The sequence below is a fragment of the Eublepharis macularius genome, chromosome 9 (genome assembly GCF_028583425.1).
Source record: "Eublepharis macularius isolate TG4126 chromosome 9, MPM_Emac_v1.0, whole genome shotgun sequence".
In the NCBI taxonomy this organism is placed as follows: domain Eukaryota; kingdom Metazoa; phylum Chordata; class Lepidosauria; order Squamata; family Eublepharidae; genus Eublepharis; species Eublepharis macularius.
In genome coordinates this window covers 35,660,763-35,681,359 of record NC_072798.1, presented here as the reverse complement: position 1 = coordinate 35,681,359, position 20,597 = coordinate 35,660,763, and the positions used below count along the sequence as shown (strand labels likewise).

General features: G+C 44.1%; 1 protein-coding gene across 1 annotated transcript in view; it reads left to right on the top strand.

Annotated features, from left to right (window-relative positions):
• The window catches only part of IL2RB (interleukin 2 receptor subunit beta), a 47,666-nt gene extending 27,900 nt beyond the window's left edge, over nucleotides 1-19,766 (top strand). The window contains exons 8-12 of the mRNA XM_054987734.1: nucleotides 3,168-3,339; nucleotides 9,075-9,186; nucleotides 9,979-10,063; nucleotides 12,695-13,715; nucleotides 19,288-19,766. Coding sequence (XP_054843709.1) covers nucleotides 3,168-3,339; nucleotides 9,075-9,186; nucleotides 9,979-10,063; nucleotides 12,695-13,477 — 1,152 coding nt within the window. The 3' untranslated portion in view covers nucleotides 13,478-13,715; nucleotides 19,288-19,766. The remainder of the gene's footprint in view (nucleotides 1-3,167; nucleotides 3,340-9,074; nucleotides 9,187-9,978; nucleotides 10,064-12,694; nucleotides 13,716-19,287) is intronic.
• Nucleotides 19,767-20,597: the final 831 nt, after the last annotated feature.

Here is a 20,597-nt window from a genome sequence, read left to right as displayed (position 1 = left end):
TGACTGTATAACCGCACACTATGTAATCCGCCTTGAGTCTCAGTGAGAGAGGCGGACTATAAATGACACAAATAAATAAAATAAAAATAAATGCGAGTTGAGAGAAACCCCAACTTAACCAGCATTTAATGTGTGACCTGATGCTTACATTTAAAACAGGATGTGTGTGGAGGGGGTGGGAATTGGCTCCTATCCTGAGCAAATGTGGATGCAGGAGATTCATCCTTATGCTCTCCTTTCTACTGCATGTGCTTTCATAAGCAGAAAAGGCCTTACAACATTTTTATTTTACCATCTTCTTTGGTTTCCAGTTTGTTTTCTAGTAGAGTTGCGAATTCTGGATTGGGAATAAGGTTGCCAGTCCTTGGCTGGGGGTGGGGAATCCCTCACCCCGAGTTGCCACCAGCTGTTACCCCCTGCCACCATTTATCTGTCTGGTGAGGAGGGGGAGGCACCAGGAACCAGCCAACTGTGTGCACTTTGGCCAGGAGGCACACAGCCCAAAGGACACATGCGCTCCAATGTAGTCAGAAAACGATGGGTCACTCTCTTCAAAAAGAACGTGGACAAATTGAAACAGGTACAGAGGAGAGCAACCAAGATGATCACGGGCCTGGAGACCAAGCTCTACAAGGAAAGACTGAGGGACCTGGGAATGTTCAGTTTGGAGAAGAGGAGGTTGAAGGGAGACATGATGAGTCTCTTTAAGCATTTAAAAGGCTGTCAGATTAGAAGAGAAAAGGGAGCTGTTCCTATTGGCAACAGAGGATAGGACTGGCAATAATGGGCTTCAACGACACAAGGGAAGGTACTGGTTGGACATTAGGAAAAATTTCTTCATGTTAAGAGGAATTCAACAGTGGAATCGGCTGCTTAGGGATGTGGTGGGTTCCCCCTCATTGGCAGTATTCAAGGAGCATCTGGACAAATACTTGTTGGGGTTGTTTTAAGCTGTTTCTGCAATGGGCTAGATGGGTCTAAGACCCCTTCCAACTCTGTGATTCCTCCATGAACTCCATTGGTAGATCAGCAAGGAGGGCTCAGAAATAAACCTTGAGGACTTTTAGTTGCCAGGCCATTATATTATATGTTTAAAATATGGAAACACTTTATGGATAAGCCCTGGTATACACCACATTTTACTAAGAGCAGTAACTTCTTTCTCTGTACAACCCACAATCCATTTTGAAGGCACTTGTGTAACTCAAAAGCTTGCGTATTCTTATTCAAATATGGTTAAACATAAGTTACTTTCTATGAACACCCCCCCTTATCAGTTCTTATTCTCGATTCAGGGGACAGGGGGAAGATAGATCCTGCTGGCTTGCTGGGATCAAGATTGCAATGGCACTTCATCTGGGCCAAGTTTGTCTTCCTTTCCCTGCAGACACTATAAAACTGAAGGCCAAGGGCCCTCCCTTTGGCTCTTAGCTCAAGTCCACAAGGCGCCTTTGGAGAAACTAGCTACTGAGTCCTCCTGACCAGGCCAAAACGTGTTGTTGTTTTGTTTATTTATTCAGTAGTGCCTTTTTGTTGTCATGAGCTGCTTTGGTTCCCTTGGAAAGAAAAGTGGGATACAAGTAAATAAGTTATGCTGAACCTAAGTAAAGAAAAACAAATCTAAACCCAACAACAGTGGTGGCTAAAAATATAATGTACAGATGTGTTCCAATTAATTTTCATTATAAACAAAAAGGGTTTTTTTAAAAAAAGGAAATGATGGGTCACAACGGGGGCCAATTATCTAAAAATTAGCCCCCAAACTAAGATACTGCATTATATTTCTGCATCATGCCAGAAATGACATAATTTTCTGGCAACACAGGAGTGCACAGGGGGTTAAGTACTCCCCCTCATTTTTATATTATTTCATTTTCTTCTTTCATTATGTTTTTTGTCAATGTTAACCACTAGAGGGGTCCCCATATGGGAATAAAAGGATAGGATAGAAATATATTAATGTCAATAAAGGCAAAGAGCATCTCTGAAAATATGCAAATTCCACTAACCAATTAGTGTGCCTAGCCGGAGACCAGGGCACGTTAGATCAGAGCTGCTCTTAGGAGCACTGCCATTCCAGTGTCACTCCTACAGAACCTCTGGACTGAGCCTGGATGCTCCAACTAGTTTGTCAGGGCTGTCACAGAGTCACTTATATAAAGCTAGCCAGTTAGCCAGTAACAGGCAAGCAGAAGCCTGGAGTTCTATGCACCAGACCAAAGGAGTCACAGGATAAGGTGCAAGTGCCGCAGTCCATACATAGGATCCCTCTACAGATCCCTGTACAATCTGGTATCTCCTTAATCTAGATGCATAAAGCCAGGCTTCCATTATCAGCACATAAAACAAGCAGAACAATCTAAAATGATATTGATTAAACAATCCTCAGGCTAAGAACAGTCCATAAAACAGATAAAAAGATGGAACCCTTTAGTTAAAGTGCAGAGACACAACAGAAATACCTGGACTCAGAGACGTGCCCAGTGCTGTCCAGAAACATAGAAGTGAACTCCCCTGAACATGGGTAGATCTTGAACACTCGAGTTCAGCCTTTCAGTATGCTTATTTAAATTCAAATAAAGTGTGCCTCAGCTGCTGAAGTTCTGCAGGACTCAGATAAAAATGGCAAATCAAATCTATAAACAAGAAGAGAATCTATTAAATTCCAGTCCTGACTTGTGAAAGGAAATCTGTTTTATATGGATACTACCAGATTTTGCAGTCCACACTTCCAGTTTGCTTCCCTTGCACAAACCGAACCCGAGTCTTTATTTTTGATGCATTTCCTGGTTCTGTATGCCAAAATTGTCCTGTGAAATATGTGCCGAATTTAACAAGATTCTTATGTGATTTACAAACAAAAGGTATGTGGAGCATAAATGACTTAAAAATACTGTAGAACGCCATTGAAAAAATGAGCAAATAGGGAACAACAACAATAAAATGAGTTGGATGAAGGAAGTTAACAATGATAGCAACATACAAAATGAAAAAGAAATGGTATACTTGTACATCCCTGTTATATGCAGTTGTTGGACAACCAAGTGCTCAAATGCAAGAAGTCACTTAAATTATATACCTTGCTGAAGCTCTGGAAGGCAGCTAGGTAGAAAAATGTTGTCCACTGTCAGCACTCAATGATCATTTTCCTTTGAACTCCACTACAGGCTTCCACAATCCTGCCAATTAATAATGATCAGCAATGGGTAAACATTGAGACTCTTTCTCCTGGCACAGTATATGAGGCGGCCGTTCGTGTCAAGGTGCAAAATATCAGTGGTTACAAGAGCACATGGAGCAACTGGAGTTCAATGGTACAGTGGAAGACCTACATCAAAGGTAGGGCTCATCGTTTGTCTTGGAAATATATAGCCTAGCAACCACGCACATCTAGTGAGTGTGTTACCAAGGGGTGTACATAATGGGGAAAACGAGTTGAAAATACACACAAAAATCATTGGTTTGGCTCAGTAAAGTGACTTCTGGAATGGTAGAACAGATTCGGGAAACACAGCTGTAATGACTCCCCCCCCCCCCCCCGCCACACACACACACACACACACTGAAAAGTTTGTATGTTTTGTTTTGGTTCTTACTGCACAACTGTGCAGGCAGGCCAGGCAGTGGTGGGCCATCCACTAGCATCTTGTTTTCCTAAACAGCAAGTCTGTCCGCACTCACCATGCAGCCAATTTGATCCAAAGAGGAGAGACCGAGCTCTTAAGGTTAACCCTGTTGGGAGGAAGGAGATGTGCACAGTGCATATGAATACATATTTTTTCTTCAGTGCTTCCTAGGCAATGGCTTTGGCATTTAGTGGATCGTAGGGATTGAATCGTAAAGGGTTTGCTTTGCATACAGTTGATCGGTGCCAGCATTACCATCACCATCCCTTTCTGTGCAGTTTTACAGACAATGCAAGGAAAGACTGGCCACATCCATGTGTGCGTGCAGTATTTAACAAGATTCTGGTCTTTGAGGAGGTTTGAGGAGGGACAGGTCTCCTTCAACCTCTGAGCCCCAAGATGCTGCAAAGGCTCATGTTATGCACATTAGAGTGAAAATTGGAAAGAAAAGGCAATTATTAAAGGAGAGCCACACTGTTAACCCAACATTAAATGGTGCAGAGGTAGCACGCACACACAGCCAAGTCTGTCTAGATCGGTATTGCACGTAGAGGGACCAATCTAGTCAGATTTTTTATTTTGGGGCACACCAACATGACTCTCTCATTACTTGTATTCTTGTGATTTTGCCTTCTTCATTTTCATTCAACTCTGGGTTAGTTGAAAGGGGGGACTAGCAGCCAGCAACCTGTCCAGTCTCCCACATTTACTCAGAGAGAATAGGAAAAAAAGAGGGCTATCCTTCCCCTGCTTCCCTTCCCGTGAAGGAAAAAACAACATATGCTGACCCCAGATTTAACTGGGGGGGATCAGTTGCTGGCTGTGCGGGAGGAGGGCAGGATGCAGGGCAGCTGCCATATTGGAGAGTGGCGCGGGCTTATCATAGCCTCAGCGGGGGGAGCTCATGCAGCCCAGATTCAAATGCCAGGGCCAGCCAATCAGATCAGGCTGACCTGGGCGGCGAGGGTTGGGAAGAGATCTGAGGGCCTGGGAGGCATGCTCTCCACTCAAGCCCACTGCCCTTTCTTAAAGAGGGAGTGACCCTCACTCCTCGACACTTGGCTCATGGCCAGCATGGGTGCCGGACATGCGGAAGCCAAGCTGCGATGGTGAGTGGGCTGTGCATCCGGCAGCGGCCAAGTGAGTGAGCAGGCTGAGTGGGTGGTGGTGGGCGAGCGAGTGCGATGTGCTGCTGCTGACGGTCAGGAAAGCACATGGGCCATGCTAGTGGCAGCAGGCAAGTGAGCACAACGCGCTGCTGCTGATGACCAGGAGAGATTGCGGGCCATGCTGGAGGTGGCAGGTAGGCGAGCGGGCGGGCCACGCCACTGCCAATGGCCAAGTGACTGGCAGGTCATGCCAGTGGTGGCAACCAAATGGGTGAGCTGTGCCACCACCAGCTGAGTAAGCATGCAGGCTGTGCCACCACCGGCTGAGCGAGCGTGGGGGCTGAACCGGCAGCAACTGAGTGAACAAGCCACACAAGCTGCTGAATGAGGAGGCAGGCCACACCGGCAGCCCAACAAGGGCGGGCCACGGCTGCTGAGCAAGCCAGACAAGCAGGCTGCAGTGGGAGAAAAAGCTGGCAGCAGCAAGTAAGCAAGTGGGTTGCACTTGCAGCAAGTGAGCTGGCTGTGGCAGCAGAAAACAGGCAGCAGGGAGTGGGCCACGGCAGCAGTGAGCAGATAAAGGTGTTCCCAGCGCAAAGCAGCAAGCGGTGGCCTGTGAGATTCTTCCCCAGCAATAAGTGTGGTGGGTGCCTGGCTGGCTGCGGGGTCAGGGCTGCTTCAGTGTGTATTACCACCAGAGTGGTGCTGGTGGCTTCCCTCAAACCGCTGGGGTTGGGGTGCATAGGGAGGACTCTTGTCCCTTTGGTGGTAGGGGGTTCCAGCTCCATTCCTCCTCCTGGCGAGGCTTGGTGAGGAATCAAAGGGCTGAGCAAGGGCATGTGAGGGTGAGAGAGGGTTCCTGCCCTAGAACTGAGGTTTTGGGCCAGGGTACTCTGGTGATCGGAAGGGTGGGGGGAGCTTGCATGAGAGGATGAGAGAGAGCATGCATGTGCTCGTAGGGGAGGCAAGACACTCCTGGGGGATCTGGAGTCTGTGCCTTTGGTGAGCTGGTATTGGCAGCCTGCTGCCAAACACGGGGTTAACAGCTGTCTTCCGGACATTTCATTGCTAACCCAAAAGTGGCAATCCACAAACAGTGAAACTCCAAGGGCTGATCAATATGTGGGATTGCTGAAATTGTGTTTATTCACAAATCTAAAACACTGGAAGAGGGAGTGCACAGGATTCCGTTCTCACTACATACACTAATGTCTGCCCTAATCAAGCTGCATTGTACCTTTATATGCTGAGAGCCTTATTACATACCCCTCCCACACACATCCCTTTGGTTCAAACATAAAGGTTCAGGGATCTACAATTTTACCCATGTCTGAAGAAGGAGCTCTGGCTCTATTTTACTGTAGGCAATGGACTCTACTTTACAATGCTTTAGGGGTTAAGTTAAGTGTTCAATAGTTATTACTGCCTTGATGAGTGTGGGTTAGGGATCTCTTACATAAATAGTTCTGAAAGGTCAGGTTCTGCGAATTGCAAGGATTCCCAAGAATCACGTGGGAGGCTAAGGGGGAAAGTTCTGTCTTGTGATTGTGATCACAATTGGCTCAAGCCATCTGGGTGCCACTGCCAGTGAAAAGCTAATGGCACAGGAAGAGGTCCACATTGTTGAGTTTCATACTTCCAGAATACCATTTGGAGTACTCCACTGATGCAACTCATTAGCCATCAAGGTCCATGGATTTGTTAGCCCCAATCACTGATCCTGCTCTCTGGGCATCATGATAAGTGGCTTCCTATAGTTAGATCATCAGCACCTGTAGCCTCTCGAGAATCAAATGCCCTTTAAGAGACTGTTGGTGCAATCTTAGGCAAACTACACCCCTTTTAAATCCAGCAAAGACACTGGACTCAGTAGGTTGTTCTTTGGATGACCCATTGAATAAGTAAAATTATTATAGAATTATAATACTAAAGATTGGCTTTAGTAACGTTAAGCTTGATATGTTTTATTAGTTGCTAGTAAAACAAAACAATCAGGTTGGTAGCTCTTTTGAGAAGTGCCTCTCTGCCCTCTTCCCCAGGCAGCCAGGTATTTCCTCTTTGCACCCCATGTGCTCCAATTCATTCTAGAGGCAGTTCCACATTGTGGCTGCTATCTGAGTTTTCAAACACATGCTGTTTTGGAGTGTGCCTGTCCAGCATGGGTCTGAACTTTCGGTAGCAGGCCATCTGGAGCAGCGGTTTTGGGTTGTAGGTTTAGGAGCATTGGTGGGAGCCGTTTTGTGGCTCTTGTGGTGGTGTGGGCATTGGGCACTGATCCATTGGGGGGGGGGAACAGCACCCGTGAGCTCAATTTCCTTATTATGGGGATCCCCCTAATGGGTCTGGGGAGTGTGGCATGGCAGGTGCATGCCCAGCTCAGGGGCTGTCAGGTCCATCCAGGTAGCAGGGGAACCACACAGGGGTGCATGCCCACGTGGTATCCCACTAACTGTATCCCATGGTTTCCCCCCACAGCAGGGGTCTGAGGGGGCATGGCAGTCATCAGCTGGCAGGTGGGTCAACTGATGTTTGGATCAGTGTCCTATGCAGTGCCAATGCGCTGCGAACTGTAAGTCAATAAAGCTGGTGGCCTCTTTTAACTCCATCATGGTTGTCTGGTGTATTTTGTTGCCTAGCCTCCTAGCTCTCCTCTCCCTCTCGGCACCGGCCTGCAAGCCCTCCCTTTCTGTGCACTTTTACGCACAGCACAAGGACAGGCCAGAAGCATATCTAAACATGAAGTTCCTGGCTGCTGCAAAGCAGATTAGGGTGAGGAGGATTCACTCCTCATCATGAGAATGAAATTAAAAGCCACAGGGAAGGATGGCATCACAGCAGGAATCAAAGGTAATAATTTATTGGCTTTGTCACTAGAGCAGGGATTTTTTTAAAAAAAAATTGCTGCACTGTGTTGGTTGGCAATGGAGCACTCTTCTGCCTGCATGCTGTGCCAGCACACCATGCCACTGTTGCCACTTTGCCAGTAAGTTTCCCCACCATTGTGTGCACCCATGGACACTCAACTTCCTTGGGGACCATTGTTGTGTGAGTTTTCATGTGGTTGAGGAGACACTCACTGGATCGATGGTTTTTTGGACTGTATGGTTTTTGGTTAAGCATAAATAGAGCCTCATTTCCCCAACTACCTCCCTTGAAAAGAACAGTGTGTGAGAGAGATTGTGCAGCCACCCAACACTCACCTTGATGTGCACCTTTCCCGTTCTTCAGGGTCCATAAACATGGAACCCCATTGTTGTGTGCTCTCAAACTCAATGAGTTGATAAGTTAGAGGGAGAACTGTGCTCTGTGTGATTTGGGTGCCATTGCTAGAGCCTCATTTTCCCACTCTCTCTTTAAAAGAACAGCATGCATCTACACATGTGCAGCCAACTCCCACCTTGCGCACATGCAATGAGCTGAAACTCATGAAAATGGGAACAAAACCCCAAACAGATCAGATCTGAGCCAGCACCAGCCCACCCAGAACAAACCAGTAATGGAACAGAATTATTCTGGAACCCAAACTGAAACTGAAATTTACTCAGTACACACCCCTAGAGCTACAACATGATCATCCTAATATGCATGGTCACATGTTATGTGAACTGGGGGATTGGCTTATTTAGCATGTGCATGCAAATGGAGGAGGAGAAGTAAATTTCTAAAGGTGGTAATTTGTTGAAATATGTACCTTTTAAATATTTATTTTAAAATGGCGTGTGTCTTGCTGATGTGCAATCATGTAATTTTGAATTGATTTCAAGAATGTGATGGCCTCTGGCTAATAAACTTTGTTGTTGTTGTTGTAGTCATTTCAAACATAATGGAGCTGAATGCATATGATAAGTCAAAATGCCGTCCCTGTTCACATAACACAGCAACCAGATACATCAGGAGGACCTATGTATGGTTGGGATGTGGGAAGAAGCAATGTCTGATATACAAAGAGGAAGAGAAGACCCTACAGGGGGGCAGCAAAGCCTAGTTAGAAAGTAATAGTCAGCAGGACCTTTCTGTCCAATGAGTGTCATTTTCTTGCCCTGTCTCCAGATTGATACTCTCAGGGGCAGTATCCTCCTCCTTCTCGGAACTTCTCTCTCTCAGTCAGCTAAATAACTAGAAGTCTCTCTCTATCCCTCTGCTTTTCTATCAAGTATGTTAATTCCTAAATGAACTTTCTTTACTCTTTATCAATTCACATAACTCTTGTCGAGTAGATGCTCTGCCAACATGGAATGGTCCCAGTCTATGTGATCATAATGTCTGAATACTGCTTATGTCTTCAGTTAATGGCTAAACAAATCTTTCTCCCACTAACTTCTGATTTTTTTCTTTTTAGTTCTTCCTGAAGAACCATCCTCACATATCTCCCTTCCACTTCTTCTAACCTTTATCATCAGTTTGATTTTCATCTTCTTCATTGCCACTGTTAATTCGCAGAGACCAAAATGGTAAAAGTGATATCTTGCTTCTACTGTTATGATGTGGGATACTTGGTGTGTTTCAGGCTACTGAAAGCTGTCTATCATACAAACCCTTCTCAAGAGCACCCCACCCCAAGAAGTTGCAGTCGCAGACTCGCGGATCCTTAATCTGGTTTGCAAGTGCTCATGTTGTCTGTCCTTGTCCAGTGGAAACACAAAATTTGGAGATTTTGACCACTCTGTTTACATTGTAGAGGAGAGAATGTGGCCTCCAGTGCAAACTGATCATGATGTGTGATGGTTGTAGATGTTTCACATGAGAAATATGGATATGCAGACTGGCTTAGAAAAACAGTGTTTGCCACAGCATTGCATTGTTCTGCAGAGTCACATGATTGTGTGGATCCAGAAGAACAAGAAGCAAGTAGTAGTTTTTTTTAAAGGCTTAGCATGTATAGCCCACAGCTGTGGGTTGAAAAGGCAGTCTGCAGCCTTAGATCATGTGCTTATGTCTAATGTAACTATATCTCTACTTGCCCAGATTTCTGAGGTTTTAAATGGCTGCCCTGGTAGCTTTTAGTCATCCTAATCCCCCCTTTCATTGCATTTTGGAAGGAAAAATGAGATTTTGTTCATAATATTCCATAGCACTAGTTGGAGTCTTTAAGTAGCTACTTTTGCCTCTTTATGAGAACAGTTGTCACAGCAGGACTGAGACTGTCATTAATACAAGTGCTTGACAATCCTTTAGTTTTTTGTAATACTCTGTGGCTGGTGTTTTTCAGAGCCATATTCACTCCCCACCTCTCCCTGCTATAGGCTCCAGAAGGTGCTAAAGACCCATTTACCAGACCCAGCCAAGTTCTTCCCATCTCTCACGGCTGTCCATAGAGGAGATGTTCAGGTAAGGAGGCTGGGTGATTAGAGAAATAAGGACAAGAGATCCAAGGTGGAAGAGGACAAGTAGGACGAGAGATCTGGAAGGCTGTCTTCCATTGCAGACAGTGCTTGTAGGATGGTGTTACCAACCCCACCTCTCATTGGGGTGTTTGTTTTAAACCTGGTTTTCAACTGCCTGCTAGGATTGTGTGTTTCAGCCCTGAGAACTAGCAAAAAGGCCAGATTTATGCCAATTCAGAATAATCTGGCTTTGCTGGTTCCCCAGGTTGAACCCTCGGATCTGATCTGTAGCCGATTTCTGCTGGGCTGGATTGTCTGGCCACAGCAGGGAGTTGTAGGCGGCAGCCATTGCAGTAACCAAGAGAGCAGCAGCGGTGGGAGGACAGGCAGTGGTATGAATGGAGCTGGAGCCAACGTCCATGCTACTGCAGAAGAGCAGTGCAAGGCTGGCGGGGCAGGGGAGGAGGCAGCAGGCAGAGTGGATTCTCATCCCATTCTGCTGCTCCTCCCACCTGAGTTCCAAAAGAGCCCCTTCAAGTCACCACTGCCGGCCACCTTTTAAACTCCACAGCTCAGCAAGCCTCACTCCCCAGCTTGCTTCAGTAAAATAGATCCTCAATGGGACTGTCAGGTGTGATATTAAGAATCTTTAATTTGACATTGGGATACTCTGTTTCAGCATGGGAATTCTCTGACAATAAGCTTGCAAATCTCTATGTTAAACCAGAGAATCCCAAGCCTGGTTGGGTGGGGTGGGGGTTGGTGGGAGACGTGCTAGCCACAGAGTTTAAAAGCCTTGGAAACATTTCTTCCATAAGAAACAATGGGGAGTGGCTGGGGGTAGCTTGTTCAGGGGCACATAGAATTGGACCCTGGGGTCCAATTGTCCTGAAATTTGGGGGGGTATTGAGAGGACAGTCAGGAGTAGGTTCCCTGAAAATTGAGAGGAATTATCTTTAAAAGTACCCCTTCAGCCCCCCTGATATTTCCCCCCACAGGGCCAGTTAAATCTGGAATGCTTTACCTCGAGTTAGAGAATGTGACCCAGATTACAGGGATCTTGGATTTCGGGGTGGGGTGCACACCCCACCTGCCTGCCATTTGGCTCATTTGCCTTTATTTGTGAAAACTGGAATCTCTCCTCTGTGCATGGCTCCGTAGAGAGGAAGTTTCAGGGAAACAGCAAACCAGCTGTGAACTCAGGGAAGCTGAGGGCTAGCCTACACATCACATGGGAAATCCATGCTCAGCACAGAGGGAAAGGCGTCATTTTCCTAGGTGCCATTTCCACATGACTTTATCAGAGGAACAGTGCAAGGGCGGGGGGAGGAAGGGTTGATTCCCTTTCCTCCATGTGACTCTGTTCCAGAAATACAAGTCCTCTTCCCTACCTGTGTTTTAAAAAGAGCTGCTCTGATCCTAGATCACCCACATAATGTATAGTTCAGTTCTGAGCCCACCCTCCTCCTTTTATCCTCCCCCCCCCCCCGTTTTTCTTTTGTATTTCTAGTGATTTTACTCACACACACAGAGACAGACACACACACACATTTTCCTTTCATTCTTGTTCCTAGCTATAAATATGATTGGAGCCACATTCCATACAGATTTTTTTAAAAAATAAAATTGAACTTGTATCTGTATAGGCTATCCTGAGGCCGGAGCTCTCAGCTAATGCTACACACACCATTCTGGGATGAAAATAGGCTACAACTTCAGCCACTGGAGCAATGGCGTGGCAGAGAGCAACCGCCTGCCTGCTGGGTACTATGGGATGGCAATGGCCAACCAAGGAGCATATCCTTCAGCTTCCCCCAGATCTCTTAGTGGGAAATGCAGAAGACCAATGGGAAGCAGCTACCGGGTGGAAGCTTTGTTCAAGCTTTGAGTCCTGCTGATAAGGAGAAAAGCAGTCTCTAAATTATTTTTAAAAAATTGTGGCCTCCCATGTTTAGACCCTGTTATGAGAACTGGCTCCAAATAGTAGTGTCTCTTCTGAAAGTTAGGTCAGCAGCATAGAACATCAACAGTATCTTCTCCGTATCTGTAAATACCTCCCTTTTCTTTTCAATGTCATTTTTTGGGCAAAATATTCACCACAGCCGGATCGGAATGCAAAATGAATTAATTACATTCTTCCATTAATCTTTCAAGTAGCCTCCCATACAGCTGTCACTGCCACCTGTTCTTAATTATATGATTCAGCAAAAGCAAGCAAAGACACATCAGTGTCCACATTACAATTTCAGAATCTCTGCTCTCCTATCTTACCTCGGGTCCCCAATGTCAGATATAACAGAGAAATGTTACAAATGCTTTCTCAAGATGATCAGTGTTCAGGCTTTGGTGGATCTGAGGGTCAAACTGATTCTGATGTAGGAAATCTGTAATTAACATCTCTATCATTTTGTTTTTATTAATTAATGGCCCCATGTGATTACTTGGAAGATCAAGGTACTGAAAGGTGTTAAACCTTTTCTTCCCATGTTGTTTCCCCAATCTAAATCACTTATTTCCCTCCCCATCAGCTTACTATGGAGATGGACAGAGTGCTCCTAAGTTTGAGTGTTGCACTGCAGCTGTTCTGAAGATCAACCTTTGTAATTTTTGTATATTTTCCCCTTAAACTCAACAGAAATGGCTGTCCTCTCCATTATCCATGGATTCCTTCCACATCACTTCTGCATCTTCAGATGTCTCTGTGCTTGAGGTACTGCAGAAAAACAACCGGGAACCTTGCCTTCTCCTTCCCAAGGAATGTCCTATTCCTATGGATGCTCCAGAGACCAGTGGACATTCCTTATCCAGCTCTTTTGTCAACCGTGGCTACTTTTTCTTCCACCACCTTCATTCTCTTGAGATTGAGCCCTGCAAGGTATACTTCACATATGACCCCTTTGCTCAAGAAAACAGTGGCAGTAAGAATGATGATTCCTCCCAAGTGATCCACACAACAGGCGACCATTCACCATTGGCTTCCTACAGTCTCATGGGTAGCCAAGAGGATGTTTCATTGCTGCAAGAAATGAAGGAACCAGCTCAGAAGGTTCATCAGACCATCAACCCTCCATCAATGGGGAGAGCTCCACCTGCATTAGCGGTGAAACAGGATGAGACTCAGAAAGAGAGCAAAGCCATCGATCCAGCCTCTGTTTCTCCACATCAGTCTGCCATGGGTGTTTCAAATGTCCATAAGCAACCTAGCAGCAATACTAATGAAATTGAGGCAGTTGTAGATGTAACAACTCATACCACCTCTATAGGAGGTGATGCACCTTCATTTTTCCAGCCAATGTTTCTGAATCAAGGCAAAGCCAGTGACCTCTGCAGAACTGCATCCACTGGCCAGGTCCCTAACTTTGAGGCCTACGTGTCCTTGAGGGAACTCCAGAGCAAATACAGCCATCAGTCCGTCTGAATTCTGTTGGAAGAGTACTTGGTTACTTCACTGCTGACCTTCATTTCCAGATCATTTATGAACAAATTAAAAGGCACCAATCCTTCTAGTACTATTCCAAAGCATTTTCAGTGCTCACTTAGTGGTTGTGATAGATGAAATGCAGAAAATTTTAAAGTTTTTTTTTCTTTTCTTTCAAGTTCCTGACAACGCCTTTCCTGGTGCCCAGCAAGTGTTTCTAAAAAGTGAGTGGGACCAGGTGAGGCCTTTTCCCATATGAAATGTTTCCCTCTGGTTTCTGCTGTGGAACTATGATTGTGGGACAACTCCATCCCCTCACCTCGATAATAAGGAATTTTCATTCCTTGTGTTGGTAAATTTTCAGGTATTGTTTTATAAAAAGTAACACTCACCTGACAGTGAGATTTCACTATAAGAAAGCACATTTCTCTCCCCATGTGCTTGCAGCAATTGGGACTCTTTTCTTTCTCTGCCCTGAAAAACATGTTGTTATCATTATTATTATTATTTTGCTGCAGCTGTTTGCTTCCTTGCACTTTCAGATTTCTTTCAACAGAAACCAAAACCAAACGCTTATAAACTATGGGGGAAATTTGTTCCATGCTTTATCCAAGAAATTTCTTAAACATCTGATCAGTGCCTTGTACTGCAAGAAGAAACAGATCAATGCAAACCTCTCTGAATGGGTCATTTCCGTAAAGAATCAACCTAATTAACAGGATTTTTGCAAAAGAATGCAAGCTGTCTACAACTCACGACTCATCTCCAGTCTCATCTCCTTAAAGAAACAGAAAGAAAAGAAACTGTCTATTCTCATGCATGTTGCAGGCCATAATATTAACAACTCCTCCAGCAATATCATCAACATTTTGTAGCACACTCCCACCCTACCAGAGGAATCTGTTCTTTCATGAGAACTATCCTTCTTCCCCACTAAATGAACACAGATGATACAGTTCTGTGGTGACTTGGAGGCCTTTTTTTGCTGTCTGTGTCTGGAGGAGTATTTTCATCAAACATCAGAATAGAACTTGAATGGACAGGCAGCATTTCACAACACAACAATTCATAATCTATTGTTGACCTACTACCATCTCTCCAACCTTCTGATAGGCAATATATTGACCACCAATTGCCACCCACCCAGTGCTACAAGAAGAAAAACTACATGCCCACCCCCCATGGTCATAATCAGGGCTTTTTTTCAGCGGGAATGTGGTGGAACGGAATTCCGGCACCTCTTGAAAATGGTCACATGGCTGGTGGCCCCACCCCCTGATCTCCAGACAGAGGGGAGTTGAGAGGGGAGCTGGAGCGGCGCGGAGGGCAATCTAAACTCCCCTCTGTCTGGAGATCAGGGGGCGGGGCCACCAGCCATGTGACCATTTTTGCCAAGGGCGTTTTAAACTTTAAAAAACTCCCCCCTTGTTCCAGCTGATCCAAAGTGACATCATTATGTGGTCCTGAGTTCCACCACCTCTTTTCCCAGAAAAAAAGCCCTGGTCATAATGCTATATTAGATCTCTACCACCCCGAACTGACATGATCAAGAAACATCACCTCCCACAAAACAACCTTACCCATGCTGAAAGAATTGCAGTAAACAGCCTCAGGAATAATCCAGATATCATAATAAAAGAAGCTGACAAAGAAGGAGCAGTCGTCATCATGGACAAATCTGACTGCATTCAGAAGGCTGAAAAACAACTCTCCAAAAGAGGTGGGCATGGACTGGGAAAACCCCATGGACCACTGGCCTGTGGTACATCAAATTTCACGAACCACGGACCATGAACTTTTCACGGACCAGCCCTGTTCACAGACCGGTTTGTCGGTCTGTGATCTGTCACTTCCAGCAGCCCTGGATCTGCCCCCTTCACACCTAGAGAGCCCAATCTTGCAGAGAGTCTTCAGCCACCTCTCTTCCAGCCACCCTCCAAGTTTGGTCAAGATTGCATTTCAGACATCCGAGTTACAGACCCCCAAAGCGGCCACCCCCAGGAAACTTCCAGAAGATACTGGAGTCACAAACGCCAACTGACTTGCATTGGCTAGCAGCACCAAAAAGTTGCAATGAGGCAAAATCAAACAGAAAAGGGTGAGGGAAGAGCCCCCTAACTCACCACATATACACTTTCCCAGTCGTGGCCTAAGGAATTCATTCTTGCTCCTTGCTCCATAGAGCAAAATGAGAACTCTCTGCTCTGCAGACAGAGCTGCCTATTAAGTTTTTAAGGGCTGCAAAAGGTCTGCAGACCTCCTCTCCATTGTCTAGGCAATTGATAGATCAGTACCAGGATGTCTGGACTCACAGACCACAAACATCAGACCAGCCCAAACGGGCCAAAATTTGTGAAAAAGGTGAGTCCCACGAACTGTGTGTTCACAAACCATGAACCAGGCTGGGCCATGCAAAATTTTGGTCCGTTTTCTGGACTGTGCCCACCTCTACTCTCCAATACTATTTTATACAAACAGCTAATCTCAGACCCCACTCAGGAATACCAAAGAGAACTAAATAGGATTTTAAAGGAATTATCCACATACATACAGGAACAAATCTATATGGACACACCACAGGAACCCTGAACAGCCACTTCTATCTTCTGCCTAAAATACACAAGCCTGGTAACCCAAGATGTCCTACTGTCTTGGGCATAGGCACCATCACTTTTGGAGTGTCTGGATACATGGACTCCATTCTCAGACCCTATGACATTAATATCTTAAGTTATGCGCGAGACACCACGGACCTCCTGAGAAGAATACAGCCTGCGAGATAATACCTTTTTGGCCACCATAAACGTTGAATCTCTGTACATCCCCACAAAAATGGACTACAAGCCATTAGGAACACTATCTCTGGCAAGACCACTGCTGACCTCACTACCAAGTTCTGCCAGTTTGTCCTCACTCACACAACTACTTCAGATTTGGTAAAGATTTATTCCTTCAGATCAACAACACAGCCGTGGGCACTTGTATGGGACTGCAATACGCCAACATTGTCATGGCTGACTTGGAACAACGCTTTCTTAGCTCCCACCTACCGATACCCATGTTGTACTTGAGATTTATTGATGACATTTTTATCATCTGTGCACATGGGAAAGAAGCACTGGAAGAATTTCACCAGGACTTTGGCAACTTCCACCCCACCATCAAACTGACCATGAATCAATCCACAGACGAAGTACAATGTCTAACATCACTGTACAAATACATAATGTGTATATACACATCTCCAGTCATCATTCTAAACACACCAAACAATCTGTCATCTACAGCCAAGCTCTATGTTACAGCTGCATCCGCTCCAGTCCCTCTAACAGAGATTCTCACCTGCAGGATCCACAACAGACATTTTTAGAATTACAATACCCACCTCATGTAGTAAGAAAACAGATCAACAAAGCCAGAATGATACCAAGGGATAACTTGCTACAAGACAGGCCCCAACAAAACAACAATGGAATGCCACGGGTGATCATCATCATCATCATCATCATCATAACTGAGCTTATAAACCACTCTTCTAGACAGATTAGTGCCCCACTCAGGGTGATAAGCAAAATCAGTATTGTTATTTTCATAATAGAGCTGGGGCTGAAGGGAATAGCTTTCCCAAGGTCACCTACTGAGGTCATGGCAGTAGTAGGATTCAAACCAGCAGAGTACTAATTTGCAGCCCAATCACTTAACCACTATACCACAGCAGCTCTCAGCTCAAATCAGTTCAACATATCATTAATAACTTGCAACCTATGCTGGACTATGACATTGGGAGACAACCATTTTCTTGCCCACAGACAGCCTCCTAATCTTAGATAACTTATCATTCACAATAATGTACTTCCTAACATGAACATGGATTCTGGGACCAGGGCCTGCAATAAGCCAAGATGCCAACTCTGTTGCCATGTTCACTCCAGCACCACAATCACTGGACCTAATAATACCAGTTATACCATCTTCCAGTTTTATATATGCTATCAAGTGTCAGAAATCCCTTCTACTCTCTACATTGGACACACAAGTGAGTCCCTCTCTACACTCAAAAAATGGACATAAATCTGACATTAAAAATCACAACACTCCAGCGGAAGAACATTTTAGTCTTTCAGGACATTCCATTGCTGACCTAAAAGTGGCTGACCTGAAACAAGAAGGTTCAAGGGCAGATTACAACAACATGAGATTGATGAACTTGAGTTCATTTACAAGTTCAGAAGAACAATGGAACCCCTGGGGCTGAATAGAGACTCTTATCTCACTACAGATACTATTTTCTGTTCTGATCAAGCTGCACTGTACCTTTACATCCTGGCTCTTTTCTTTGCTTCACTTTCCCACCTCCTGACTGGGATATAAAGGCTCAGGGATCCCCACTTTTCCCTATATCTGAAGAAGGGAACTTTGACGCTTGCAAGCTTACCCTGAAAACCTTGTTGGTCTCTAAGGTGCCACTGGACTCAAATACTACCGCTATTTTCTCATTGCTCAGTCCTTGCTCTCTGCCTTTGTGCACTGCCTAGCTCGCCTTATATGCCCTGACCTCCCCTCCCTTTCTCTCCCAAGAAAAGGATTTTTTTCGTTGCAGTAAGCAAGTCTTTTATTTTTTTTTTAAGTCACTACCTGATATATATCTCTATAAGATGTGCCTCTGCCCTGATATCCAGTGTTTCTTTGTTTTCTTTCTTGGGGGCATTTGCTATTTTATAGGTTTGGGAGAGGGGGTGTTTGTTATCACTTTCAATTCTAGTGGAACTATCATAGAATGGCCCACTGGCTGGCTTCATTGTTCTCTGCCTGCTAGAAGCATTTATATGACTAAATTTTAAGTACTGTCTTCTTGAAATCAATTAACTAGATGGATAAGCAATTGACTCCTCTTCACTTGCCTGCCCTTTGTGGACAGAAAATACTTTTTAAAACCTCAAACATTCCAATGTTGGGGTGAACCTTAGAATAGATGGTATTTCTCCATAGAGACAATATAGTGATTCTCATGTATGCATTGGAGGGAGGAGAGCAGAGCCTAGCCTGCCCCTCTTCTAGCAGTAGGTAAATATATTGATACAGTGCATGCTCATTAAAGAAGAAAATGAGGGTGGTGCTGTGCCACTGACAGCACTTTTGCTCAGAAAACCCAATTGAATTGAGGTACATCTGTAAAAAAATAACCCAATATGGTAGCTAGAAAACTGTAGAAAGAGGAAAGGTTAGTGCTCAACGTAATTCTGCTGCTATTGGAACAAAATAGCTAACAAAACACAGAGCAATGGCACTCGTGAAAAAGTCCAAGATTTTACTTTAAATGTGTGGTATGACATGTTTACTACAGAAACTGTTTTCTACCTTCAATGTTTATTTTTCCTACCTCTCCGATGGTATGGTGGAGAGTGCCCTCAAGTCATAGTTGACTTATGGCAACCCCTGGTGGGGTTTTCATGGCAAGAGACTAACAGAGGTAGTTTGCCATTGCCTGGCTCCGCAACCCTAGTCTTTGTTGGAGGTCTCCTATCCAGTTACTAAAAACTAAAAGTACATGTGCTATGGTAGCATAGAGTGAAGCAGTTTGCAAATCTTGTTCAAATGGTATACTTGCAATTTTCCTGATAGAAAATGAAGACATTTATACTTTTAAATTCCATAAGTATGCCAAATAGTACAATTATATATACTAAGTTTTAAAAAAATGTGTTCTATGTTGTTTAACAAAAAGAAACTAAAAGAAGTTTTGGTTTGATAGTATTGCATATATTTCAATTCTCCTCAATTTTTTCCTTTTTCCTTTTTTGTTAAAATAGGACAAAACCAATGGCTTCACAATTTTTAGAAATTTTATGTATCTGCTTGATGTAATCACAAGGCTGCTCTAAAGAATTAAGTGAACGGATACCCAATAAAATCATCTTTTTCTTCTTTTGGATCATTCATGTCTTTTAGCTAACCAGCTAACAGGTTAGCATGTTGAGTGGATCTGAAGCACTGATGAACATTTCGATAAAGTGATCCTTGAGTGGATGAATGAATTACATGATACTTTGAAGTTCAAAGTTTGCAGTGCAGTTATGGACAAACTAAGGAATTTGTTACATTGATGGATGAATTAATTTCTGGATATATTTCTTGATAGATTGGCTGACGAACTAAGAGCTGATAAGAAACCAATGGTCTATCATGAGTTAATCATGGAGTAACTTTTTTATTTATTTAACTTCCTGAAGCCTATAGAGAGGATACGTTGACAGTTTAATTGTGTGTGGGGGGGGGGGGTGAACTTACTTATGAATTACAGTGCAATCCTATGGAGAGTTACTCCAGTCTAAGCCCATTGAAGTCAATGGGCTTAGACTGGAGTAACTCTCCATAGGATTGCACTGTAAGTTAAGCATTATACAGTGAAACAACTTTTATATGGTTTGACCTATTATTTAAACTAAGTTTTGGATGAATTAATTATTTAAAGTTTAGATGGAAGAAGTGATTGACAAATGATAAACTGTTTTTTAAATATTAGAGAAAATACCTAGTATGAACTTTGTAGCTTGTTCTTGATGTTATTTTTAATCAAATATAGCAAGTTATCTTGTGCAAACAATTTAGTTATGAATATATTAGCACAATAAAGATGTCATGGCTATAGCTAGAACTATAGGAGAGCAGTTGCTGGATATGACCAAGAAAGTTATGCAAGACGCCTTTGCACACCAAAACAGGGCTGGCCCAACACCATAACCAGACATGTCACAAAGGGAGTCTAGTGGCCTAAACAGAACAACCTTGGAGAGGAGCATGAAACTATGGAGTAACACAGTTCTGTGGCCTCCTGTGGATTAGAAGATTCGTCTAACTTGTATCACTATATACAATGTATTATGGCCCAGGTGCAAAGAATATCTGAGAATGGTAGGAATATCTAACATCACAGATGTTAGCAATATTATTTAAGGATAGATGTATTGGTTGATGCCCAAAAGAGATCCATACGTATGAGAAACTTGTAATCACTAATTTTAAATAGCCTTGCTTAAGATAAGAGGTAGCAATAATGCAATAACTATTTTTATATATTTATTGGAGCGAGTGTAAATAACGCTGTGGAATAACGCTGAGC